This window comes from Ailuropoda melanoleuca, chromosome 8 (assembly GCF_002007445.2).
Source record: "Ailuropoda melanoleuca isolate Jingjing chromosome 8, ASM200744v2, whole genome shotgun sequence".
Taxonomy (NCBI): Eukaryota; Metazoa; Chordata; class Mammalia; order Carnivora; family Ursidae; genus Ailuropoda; species Ailuropoda melanoleuca.
This window is the reverse complement of record NC_048225.1, coordinates 5,269,990-5,283,013: the sequence shown is the minus strand read 5'-3', so window position 1 is coordinate 5,283,013 and position 13,024 is coordinate 5,269,990. Positions and strand designations below refer to the sequence as shown.

At 38.5% G+C, this 13,024-nt stretch overlaps 1 protein-coding gene across 1 annotated transcript in view; it reads right to left on the bottom strand.

The window, feature by feature from the left end:
• The window catches only part of CUL5 (cullin 5), a 55,817-nt gene that overhangs the window by 22,752 nt on the left and 20,041 nt on the right, over positions 1-13,024 (bottom strand). The window contains exons 7-10 of the mRNA XM_034665617.1: positions 4,591-4,684; positions 2,761-2,891; positions 2,401-2,508; positions 1,853-1,917 (exon numbers count right to left, since the gene is read on the bottom strand). Of these exons, the coding sequence (XP_034521508.1) occupies positions 1,853-1,917; positions 2,401-2,508; positions 2,761-2,891; positions 4,591-4,684 (398 nt within the window). The remainder of the gene's footprint in view (positions 1-1,852; positions 1,918-2,400; positions 2,509-2,760; positions 2,892-4,590; positions 4,685-13,024) is intronic.

Below are 13,024 nucleotides of genomic sequence, written 5' to 3'. Positions count from 1 at the left end.
GTTCTGAAGACACAACGTTTATGTACTTCATACATTTCACAATGTATAAAGAAAACAAGACAAATGCCTCTTAAACTATGTCAGGTACTGTAACACTGTATGACCCCTTCCAGGGTCTTCCACTGTATCTTCCACTATAATATCATTCAACTTATACAGCTAAAAAAGACAAAATGAAAACGATTAAAATAAAGAATTCTAAACAATTACTTTTCGTTCTTAAGAAAGCTACTTTTCAAGTATTTTAGCATTATATATAAATTTTGTTTAAAAAAGCAATTCTAGGGGCGCCTGGGTGGCATAGCGGTTAGCGTCTGCCTTCGGCTCAGGGCGTGATCCCAGCGTTGTGGGATCGAGTCCCACATCAGTCTCCTCCGCTTTGAGCCTGCTTCTTCCTCTCCCACTCCCCTGCTTGTGTTCTCTCTCTCACTGGCTGTCTCTATCTCTGTTGAATATGAATAAAATCTTTAAAAGAAAAAAAAAAAAAAAGCAATTCTAGGTGCTCAGTCAGTTAGGCAGCCGACTCTCGGATTCAGCTCAGATCATGATCTCAGGGCTGTGGGACTGAGCCCCTGACCAGTTCTGCACTCAGTGGGGAGTCGGCTTGGGATTCTCTCTCTCCCTCTGCCCCTCCCTCCTCCATGTGCTCTGTAAAATAAATCATAAATAAATAGCAATTCTTGGGGCACCTGGGTGGTTCAGTCAGCTGAGTGGCTCTTGATTTCAGCTCAGATCATGATCTCAGGGTCGTGGGCTCCAGCCCCATGCTGGGACTCCCTGTTCAGTGGGGGGTCTGCTTGAGATTCTCTCTCCCTCTGCCACTCCCCGCCATTCAAGTGCATGAATGCACGTGCTCACTCTCTCTCTCCAATAAATAAATCTTTAAAAAAAAATTTTTTTTTAAAGATTTTATTTACTTATTTGTCAGAGAGAGAGAGAAAGAGAGAGTGCACAAACAGGGGAGTGGCAGGCAGAGGGAGAAACAGGCTCCCCACTGAACAAAGAGCCAGATATGGGACTTGATCCCAGGACCCTGGGATCATGACCTGAGCCGAAGGCATATGCTTCACTGACTGAGCCACCCAGGTGCCTTTAAAATAGCAATTCTTAGTTAGAAATTGTATCAAAACATTTTTCCAATTAACCTTCAGTGCTTAGTACTACTCTAAAGGTACCAAAACTAGCTCAGGTTTATTAATTTTTAAATTTATTAATTAATCCATTTTAATTAAGTTTTGATTTTTTAAATGGCAATATAAATATTTACATTAAAACTGACTTACCTCTTTTATTACGGTGAACCAAGTTATATTCTATGCTTTTATAAGTAATACAGTAACTTTAGTGACTAATAAGGAGGAAAAAACAATCACGTAGAGATTCTAAAGGATTAAGAACAGTTTTCTACTTAAAAAATAAGATCAACATTTTTGGGTCACAAAAGGAGATAATATGAAATTAAAATTTGAGGGGCGCCTGGGTGGCACAGCGGTAAAGCGTCTGCCTTCGGCTCAGGGCGTGATCCCGGCGTTATGGGATCGAGCCCCACATCGGGCTCCTCCACTATGAGCCTGCTTCTTCCTCTCCCACTCCCCCTGCTTGTGTTCCCTCTCTCGCTGGCTGTCTCTATCTCTGTTGAATAAATAATAAAAAAATCTTAAAAAAAAAATTAAAATTTGAGACAGTTTTTAATATTCAAAGGTAGCAAAAAATCATAAAAGTAAAAAAAACAACAACAGCAACAAAAATCAAAGCTAAGAGATTTAGGGAGATAGGGCACTACGCATACCCAATAATGTATAAAACACTCTAAAAAAGTTAAGAATCTTAAATGTCAGTTTTAAAAACTTACCCTTTCTGCTTCAAAGGTAATTCAAGTTTAAATATGGTAGCATCATTAACAACTGCTTTGTACGCCTGCAAAGAATTTACAATGAAATGAACATTATTTTTAATATTTAAAATACAGTTTGATATTTTAAAGGTGTCTATGGCCTCTATTAAACACCGGTGTGGCAATGTCAAGCTTAGTGTGTAAGGGAGAGAACAGACCTGATATAATAAATTTGGGAGCTTTATATACCCCTGAGGCAGGGTATCAGGGAAGTTTGAGAAGTGTACTTTGAGGTGGGTCTTAAAGGACGGATGAATAGGAATTCAATATTTAAAAAAATTCTCGAAAAAATGAGGAGAGAGAAATTTCCTAACTAGATTCTACTTCATAAGCATACCCAATTCTTACAAAAACATGTAACAAACCAAATATAATAAAAATGGTTGTCCTCCACAGATAAAAAATCAAAGTTGCTACGTTTTTAGTTTATAATTTAGTAGCATAATGGTGCAAGTTTCTTTTTAAAGGACATCATGACAATACTGTTAATATACAAGAATATATACCTTATCTCTTGCAGTAAGAAATCGCGGATCATCTTGAAAAGCTTCTTTGACGAGTTTACTAAATCTATTAAATAATGTAAGTAACTGCTCAACGTATTTCTCAGAGTCCTAAAAATAAAATGTTTTATACTCAATTGAGTTTTTTAAAAAAGAAAATATAAAAAATGAGAAAATATAAAGGAAATTTTAATAAAACACTGTAGCTCTAAAATTTGGGAAATTCTCTGAAAAATTTTTTTCTTGATATTAAAAGGCATTCCAACACTACTGTTTTGTCATCAATTACGATTTTAAATACCCAATCCCACATTTAGAGAACAACCCTGACGCACATCTATCACCACCACAGAGGAAACTTACAGTAGTAATAGTTTCAGCAGCTGCCACCATATCCGCCAGGCCAGCACTAATGATATGTTCCTCCAAGTCTTTCAACATTGGCTCTATCCCATTGGGAACTTTGTCCATCAATGAAAACATTAAATGTAATTCTGAAACAACAGAACACACTCATGTAATCATCTCATCCATCAAAATAAATTTTCTCTTTGATTTGTATCTTGGATCTAGAATACCTAGGATAGTAAAAGTCTGGAGAAATATTAGTTGGAAATTGAGAACCTTACTAGTATTCTTTGGATATAATTAGGAGTTGTTATAGTAAGTACTATAACTTACCGATCCACTTTCTCTGACAAAAATTATTTTTAAAAGAAACTCTAATTAAAAGTGATCACACACCACAAAACTTAACTCCTCTTAAAAGGTGAGTCATTTGACCTTCAACTCAACAGAATATTTTTATTTATTTTCTAATTTTTTAATTTAAATTCAATTAATTAACATATAATGTATTATTTGTTTCAGGGGTACAGGTCAGTGATTCATCAGTTGCATATAACACCGAGTGCTCATTACATCACATGCCCTCCTTAATGTCCATCACCCACTTATCACCCACCCCCCAGCAACCCTCAGTTTGTTTCCTAAGATTAAGAGTCTCTTATGGTTTGTTTCCCTCTCTGGTTTCATCTTTTTTTTTTTTTCTGGTTTCATCTTACTTCATTTTTTCCTCTCGTCCCCTATGATCCTCTGCCTTGTTTCTTAAATTCCAAATATCAATGAGACCATATGATAATGGAATATTTTTTATTCTAAGTAGTACAAAAGTTTACACAGAAGTGTAGTATATTTCATAAAGTAGACACAACATTAAATACATTGGCGCCACATCATCAAGTGGCAAAAAAAAAAATCACATCATCAGACTATTCAAAGTGATTATAAAAGTGTATCAGAGATAATATAAAACTGTATTCATAAGGAATTTTTCAGTTTATAAAAGCACTTTCTCGTTACACCATTTAATTGACCTTCACAAAAATCTTGCTGCATAGAACTGGTTCCCATTACAAAAATACTTTTGAAGGGAGCCCAACATGGATCAGAAATAACTGTTTAGCCTGGCACACAGAAATTCAAGTATTTCATTTATGCCAATGAGCTTTTTACTACAAAACTACAAGTGTATGACTCTAAATAAACCGAAGTACATACTTTAAATGCAACTAGATTAAATAGGACCTTGCAATTATACACAATGAAACCCGGAGAGGAATACATCAAAAGGTTAAAAGCTGCTATCTCCATGTAGTAGAAATGCAGGTAACTTTTACCACATTGGCTGTAATATACTTGCAACCTCCCAAAATCTATCTTTATTAAGAAAATGTGTCAGTAATAAATAAGTGCACTTGCAGATATCTTAAACTGTTACATATTTTAGGGGAGAGGGATGAAGATCAGTAACATGGACTGTTGTATTACTTTCTAAAAATATTCACCAAGAAGTTCCACACAAAAGTCAAATACCTACTTCTAGTATCTCCCAGATGTTTATCATTTAAATTAGTCTTTAAAAGCAGAGCCGTACATCTGAGAACAAACTGAAATCCACCCCCATTCTCTACACACAAGTATTGATACCTAAGGGTGGAATGTTTAAAATGTAAATTTATAACCTTCTTTACAGTACTGCTGTTAAATATCTTATCATTTTCCTTAAGCACAGCTTACTAAAAAATATAGCTACATAGGAAAGGATGATCTAACAGCAGCTTATTAAAAGTAATCTGCTCCAAAGATACCCTCTTAAAAGATTATGAGAACTTTATGTGATGTTTTACCTACTTTCAGTTTCATTTCGCTTGATCATGCCTTGGCACTCTGCTAAGATAGTCTCTTTAAAGGATGTCACCAGGGCATTTACACAGCATTCCATGAGCTGAAACATATCAAAAATTGGTCAAGGCTATTAGAAACACAAACCTACTCCACCCCGCTTTGCTTTTTAGCTCCATAAAACCATACTGTTCAACAACAGCCAAACATTAAGCATCATGAAAGCAGATCTTACTCACCTTCACTGCCGGAGCACTGAAGGTGGATACTCTACACTAGTTTACCAAGGCATATTCACCCCAAGAAAAAGGCTACAGAACTTGTGTTCTCTTTAGAAATTTTAATAGAAGTCCCCAAGGAGGGGAGGAAAAAAACTGAAAAATATTCAAAACAAAATGAAAAAAATAAACTGATGAATTCTTATCTGGAGAGAATATGTGTTAAAATTAGATTCTAAAATTCTAAATACAGTCATTCCACAAGCCATCACTGGACAGCTACCATGTGCAGGCAGCAGGGAAGTGGTGAGGAGACAGAGACGACTGAGATATGAGCCCTGCTTTGGAAGAGGAGCCCTGTCTAGTGAAGCACAGGGAAGGCAGCAACATAAACTAACACATACAACCCAGTTAAGCGGCAACACACACACACACACACACGCACACACGCACACACACACTCATGCCCCACAAACAGAAAAGCAGGCAGAGGAACTAGATACTTCTGGGGTAGTTAAAAAGGTCTCATCTATAGGATGAAATCTAAATTGGATCTTGAAAAATAATTACAAGTCCAAAATGGATTGAGTATTCAAGCAATAAGAAGAAACTGAATATGGTAGGGAAGAGACAGAGCGTGGAAGAGAAAACTAAAAAGGTAGGCTGGAGCCAGATTATTAAAGAAAATCTATGGTTTGGGATTTTTATTCTATAAATAGGGCAGGGAACAAAGAATCAAAGGTTTTAAACAGAAGATAAATGCAACGAATGTCTACTCCCCTAAGAGCAGACTGGTCAACAAGGCGGCTGAAATACTCCGGGTAACATGGCCAGGGTCTGGTGTCCTAGGCCATCCTCAACAGAATCCACCCACCCCATCACTGCTCCCTCACGTCACAGAATTCCTTATTCTTCCTGCCGGCATCAAGTAAAATGAATAGGTCGTGGGTACTCAAGCATGGTACGCTAAGGCTGATATATATCTTCTGAAACAAAGATCATCTGTTCTAAGGAAGGGAATTATGTGTGTCTTAAAAGTTCTTTGTTAAAAATTCTCCTTCGAATTGACATAATGTTGATAATAACTGAAGCTAAATTTAGATGATGGGATTCATTATACTATTCTGCCTCCTTTTTAAATGTTAAAAAATTTCTGTAATAAAATGTTTTTTTCAAGTCCCTTTTTTTGAGAATTATGCTAACAACTTTAAAACCCAAGGATGCCGATTTCCTAAGAGAAACAATACACACAAAAAGTGCTTGAGAAATTCCTGCCTTGCCAAGGTGGGACGGTGTGTCTGAGTCCTGAGTCATCTCCTCCGGTACCAGCACTGGACCACGCACGGCTGAGCACTCCTGCCCACAGCGGCGAGGCCAGACTGACAACACGTGAACCTAACTACACAGAACCCAGGGGGAAGAGAGAGCACGTGCAGGTGGAATGAGCCCCGAGCCTTGTCCCTTCATTCCCAGTTTCTATTTCACTGAGAAGTCAAGGCTGTGTGACTGGGTAGTAGTCCAACTTCTGCAAATTCCAAAAATCCAGCGTGTGTTTCATACTGTTGTTCTGAAGTGTGTTAATGGCTGTAACCAGTTTTCTTTAACACAAAACAGAAAAAAGCAGAGAGCATAATACATAATAACAGTGAATATTATTTTGTAGAACTTTCATTTCAGGTATGTGCAAATGAGCAGACTGTATACGAAACCACAAAATAATGTCTTTCTTATTGTGGGTTACAGTGAGGATTAAAAGGAGAGGACAAGGCAACTGAAGAAACTAAACAGAATCTAGTTGAGTCTTCGATGACAGGAGCTAGGGAGTCTGCTGAGGCAGTTTCTGGTTTGAGAGGGTTAACTATTACAATACGAGGGATCTTTAATGAGCACTTAGTCTGCACCAAGCACTGTGCTGAATGCTTTACGTGCATTATCTTACTTAACCCACATGAACACCTTATAAAGCAGATATTTCACACAGAAGGAAACAAGCATGAGAGAGGCTAAGTAACTTGCAAGTGCTACACACACAGTTCACCAGGTCTTGTCATATGAGGGCTGGTGGGTGACTCCAAAGTCTACAACTTCCGTTACTACATTAACAGAACAAGTACACACTTAGTGATGGCTACATGCCGAGAACTGAGTCAGGTGCTATAAGGAATAGAGAAGTATAAAACATGGTTTATACCTTCAATAATCTTACAGTCCAACTGGGGACATGTAAGTACACATCTAAAAATCTGTGTATGATTCCCATATAACAGAGATACACTAAAAGAAGTTCAACTTTCTAATAAAGCAAAGATGTCGAAATAAATGCACCATTATTATACTATAATAATAACTGTGCATAACTTCACAAGGACAGAGACTATGTTTGTCCATAGCTGTGTATTTACGGCCCCAGCCACAGCTGGTGTCTGAGAAATAACACAACAGTCTATAATTTGCTACTAAATCTAGCGGTAGAAACAATAGGTATAGTGGAAATTCAAGTAAGAGGAAACTGATGAAGTCCACAGAATTTGCAGGGACTTTATCACAAGATGGACTATAAGGGTTCTGAAGGATTTAAACAGGCAAAGGAAAAGTAGAAAGTAAAACATTAAGAAAACAAGTAAAAAAAATTCTTAAAAATGAATCCAAGAGGGGCGCCTGGGTGGCACAGCGGTTAAGCGTCTGCCTTCAGCTCAGGGCGTGATCCCGGCGTTGTGGGNATTCTTAAAAATGAATCCAAGAAGGGGCGCCTGGGTGGCACAGCGGTTAAGCGTCTGCCTTCGGCTCAGGGCGTGATCCCGGCGTTACGGGATCGAGCCCCACGTCAGGCTCCTCTGCTGGGAGCCTGCTTCTTCCTCTCCCACTCCCCCTGCTTGTGTCCCCTCTCTCACTGACCTGTCTCTATCTCTGTCAAATAAATAAATAAAATCTTTAAAAAAAAAAAAAAAATGAATCCAAGAAAAAAAATGAACAGAAAGAAGTTTAAGAATGAGGAACTACTTACTGGAGTAGAATGACTCTTGCAAGAAAAGTATTAAGTTAGAAAAATAGGCGAGGGCCGAATTATGAAGAGTCTTAAACATCAAATATAAGAAATAATGATACTATGGTTTCTGAATAAAGAATGAAAGTGATGTTTATGAAAGATTAGCCCGAACTCACAAAAGAAGAAATATAAATGGTTCATAATAAGAATAAAGATATCTAGCCTCAATAGTTTTTAAGTGCACACAAATTTTTTTTAATCTACGATACTAGGAGATTGTCACAATTAATAGACTAACAAAAAACTCAGATTAGCAAAGATAAACAGGCACATTGTTGATGGGAGTAAGAATTACTGTATTTCTGAAGATCAGTTTGGTATTATGTAGCAATTGGTCAAAGGTGCATACCCTTGGCTTCAGCAATTTCGTTTCCAGTAAATTCCATTCCAAGAAAATGCCCCATGTGTACATAAAAGTGTTAAAGAGCTAAAGGCATATAAGGATGTCCCAGGTAGTAATATTCATAAGGAATAAGCTACAATAATAACAATAATAAAAATGCCCATCATTAGAGATTAGGTTGGGTATATTCACTAAATATATATGATAAAATACAGGCATCGAAAATAATGTCACAATACACTTCTGTGTTATATAGGGTAAAATATGCATGATATCATAAATTTCTTGGAAATGAAAAAAAGGAAGGAAGGGAAGGGAAGGGAAAAGAGAAAAGAAAAGGAAGGAAAACAGGCAAGGAGCAAGCAAACAGAACAAAATGATGATCACAGCTGAAACCGTAGGCTGGCTGTGAGGGTTGGGGTTCGTTGTACTATTTTCTCCACTTTTGTAAATATTTGAAAACTGTCATAACCAGGCTTTTTTTTTAATAAAGAGATTGATTATGGTCTAAATCCTTGTGAGATGAAAAATCCTTCAGAGAACTATTTCACATGGGCAAAGAGAGGAAAGGGAGACTGCGTGGTGGTTTCCCCTTGTTGCAAATGAGTCTTGTCTTAATGACAGGGTTGGTTCCATGAGGTCAGAGATCATGTTACTCCTCTTTCATGTTTCTTTCCCATCATTTACCAAAATACTACATAGAGAGTTGACCCTAAATATATACTTGTTATTTGAAAAATACATCTCGAAGGGAAAGGGTAGTGATAAACCATCTCTCTCACCTTGTATTCCCTTTCTGTCTCCTTTTGCTAGCTTCGGTGAAGAAAAAAACTTTTTGCCACATGCCATCAACTCCTGTATTTTGCCTGAGATGAGCACAACTTCTAAATCCATAGAAATCTCTCCCCAGAGGTCTGCAAGGTGAAACACTTTAACTATCAATGTGCTTGATGTTTTACCTTCCTCTATAGCAAAACTCTTCAAAGATGATGCCTGCCATAAAACACAGCAGGCACTCCGTATTTGTTGAATGAATGGATGTAAAGGTCAAGGTCTGTGAAGATGAAAGGTGGGACAGGTAGGCTAACTGATGGAGTAGAGTCTTCTTTTACTGGTATTCAATTTGCACAATTAATCCTACTTCACTGAAATTTATTACAAAGCAAAAAGAATGGCTCTAATTTTCGTTATTCAAATCTGTACAAGTAATAATTTGCTTTAATTGAACTATAAAATAGGAGATGAACTAAAAATTATCCCAGGTTTCTTCACTTTAAGACTTTATCATTGTAAGGTCTTTAACCATATAAGGATATCTGTAACGTATTCAGTAACTAATTTATTCTATGCATGGTAGGTTATTCTCAAAATTAATTTCCCTTGGCTTTTCTAGCTTGGTTAAGATTTCTTTATTTTATCATTATAACTACTGGTATTTGTTTCATTTCTAAACTGTTTACACAGTAACTATACACAGCAATGAAAATTCAGACTTACTCACCTTGACTTTTTCAAAATCGCCCTTAATATACTAAGATACTACAGGTTAATAAATACTTTAATGTTAATAATCTATGACTTGTGACCTGGTTGCTAATTCAATGTTCCGTATAAACAGTACGATAGTTCCTATCTGTCTTCGAATCAGCAACTTTCTCCAAACCTGAGCTCTAACAGTAAAATCCACCATGCCAGGCAGTGTTTTACTAAACTCTGACAACACGTGTGGGTGTTACTGTTTTGCAGTTAAGGAAACAGATTACAAAGGCTGAACAACTTGCCAAAGAGCACACTGCTGGTAACATGACAACAAAGGAACTCAAATCCTCCTCTGATTCTTACATGTAACGACTCTAACACACCACCTCCCTCATCAGGGCCTTGGTCTACAGGGAAGAGATGAAGACTTGCCACGGCCAACCCACGCTCTAGTCCATCACTCCACTGTATAAACAATCCGTTTTATTTTAGTGTCACTCTGAAGACAGGAACCAGATCTATGTTACTACGCACAGGAGACCCAGCATATTTTAAGTGCATAATAAGTACAAACTGAATGCCCTCAGGGAATGCAGGACAATCACCTAAAATACTAGTAGCCATAGAAGAACTTTTGAAGTTGTTTTAGTTTAATTTTTCTTACTTTTTTCTTATTACTATGTTTCACCTTTTCCTGTCAATCATGTCTCTTCAGCAGACAGCTCAAAGCCTGTCCTGGTTTCACACAGACACTGCTGCTCACGTCCTACAGAACCATTCAACGAGAATCAAGCTTATTGGAACTGTGTGCTTAACTGGATCTGAGTGGGGCTACGTGGCTCTCCCATAAGCAAAACCGGAACCATGCGCCTCTAGGCTTCTAACCAACACTTGCCGCTCGGATTCCTGGACTGACTTTTCAGGTTCTCCACTGAACTGTAAGCAGCTCAAGATGCTGTAAGGGCTGTCCTTCAGACAAGTCAAATTCTACGATATTATACTTACTTCACACACATACACATTGACAGTGAAGCATGCTCACACACGTGGGCAAAGACACACACGGACGCATTAGATCCAAGCTTGGGCCCTCAATTCCAGCTGGGTCAATTAGAGCTAGACTAATTAAAACCGTGGAGCCAGACTCTTATCTTCTTTCAGGTCACACAACGAAGGACAGGCTGGCAGCAATCATGGTCCCCACTTCAACCACAACAACCAAAAGACTAACAGCTGTCAAAGATAACAGAATTAAGAGTAGAAAAACACACATGCAGAAAGTTCTTACAATGTTCCAAATTCCTAAATCCAGATATCCTTCATTTTAGTGTCAGCCCTGCACTTTCCACACTGCATTTTACATGAACTAACACATTTGCCTTTTTTTTGTTTGAGATGGGTTCCTGCTTCTTGCCACCAAGAGTGCTGACTACGTATGTGTAAGTGCAATACATATATCCAAAATTAAGTACCGAACTTTGCACATCTTCTTTATACACCCCCAAAGTGCTTAGCATTATCCTTAGGAACTCAGGACCAAAAACTGGACTTAATTAGAAGCCCGGCTTCACCATGTCCCAGCTGTCTGAGGCCAACCTTCTGCAGTCCCTGACCTTCAGTTTCTTTACCTGTAAAGGATAAACAATGACAGCACCTACCTACTAGTTCTCCCTCCGAAATACATCCTGAATCCCTCCGCTTATATATCTATCTCCACTGCCACCAACACCTCTCACCTCGATTATAGTTTGTAATCCAAATACCCTACTGCAACCTAAACGCTCTTTTGTAATACAAAAATAAGATCACATCAGCTCTCTGCTTAAAATCCTTCAACAGCTGGGGCGCCTGGGTGGCACAGCGGTTAAGCGTCTGCCTTCGGCTCAGGGCGTGATCCCGGCGTTATGGGATCGAGCCCCACATCAGGCTCCTCTGCTATGAGCCTGCTTCTTCCTCTCCCACTCCCCCTGCTTGTGTTCCCTCTCTCACTGGCTGTCTCTATCTCTGTCGAATAAATAAATAAAATCTTTAAAAAAAAAAAAAAATCCTTCAACAGCTGCCCATTGCACTGAGCTCCTGCTCCCCTCCCCTCCCCTCCCCCACCACACTGTGGCCACACTAACCTTTCTCTGTTCCTAAAACATGCTGAACTCATGTTTTAGTGTAGCCTTTACACTTGCTCTTCCTTCCACCTGGAAAGCTTTATCCCAGATCTTCACAAGGCTACACCGCTACCACTTAGGCCTCCGCTCCAATATCACTCCCTGAAGACGACCTTCCCTGACCATATTCCGTAAGGCAAAGGTGTCAGCAGGAGCATTACCAGAACCACTTCGCTCTCTACGGCATTCGTCTATTTTATAAAGAATCACTTACACTGGGACACCGAAGATTTGGTACATACTTCCCTGAGGCTATTAAAAATATAACTGGCTGCTTGTACAAGATAAAGGTTTGAGAGACAAACAAGAGCTGAGACAGGGCTGAATGAAAGGAAGAAGTAAAACTCCAGTACTTACAGAAAGTAGTATATTTTATACAGAAAACCATAAAGATGCCACCAAAACCCTGTCAAAATAAATTCAGTGAAGCTACAGGACATAAAATCAATATACAAAAATCTGTTGCATTTCTTTACATGCATAACAAAGTATCACAAAGAGAAATTAAGAAAACAATCCCACTTACACTTGCATCAAAAAGAAAGAAATACCTAGGAATAAACTCAACCAAGGAGGTGAAAGAACGGTACACTGAAAACTCTAAGACACGGATGAAACAAACAGAAGACACAAATAAATGGAAAGATATTCGGTGCTCACAGAATGGAAGAGTAATAGCATTAAAATGTCCACACTACCAAAACCATACAAACTCAATGCAATCTCAATCAAAAGTCCAATGGCATTTTCCAAGAAAAAGAACAACCAGTCCTGCAACTTGTAGAGAACCACAAAAGACCCATACGGTCAAAGCAATCTTAAGAAAGAACAACAAAGCTGGAGGCATCACCTTCCTGATTCCAACTATGACAGAGCTCTATCGTCACCAAAACGGTGTGGTGCTGGCATCAAAACAGACACAGAGATCAGTGGGACAGAACAGAGAGCCCAGAAACTAACCCACACGTATACAGTCAGCTAGTTCACAACCAAGAAGCCAAGAATATACAATGGGGAGGACAGTCTCTTCAATAAATGGTGCTGGGAAAACTGGTCAGCCGCGTGCAAAAGAACAAAACCGCACCGCTATCCTGCACAATATGCAAAAATTAACTCAAAATGGATTAAAGACTTGAACCTGAGACCTGAAACCATAGAACTCCTAGAAGAAAACACAGGCTTAGGTGAGCTCCTC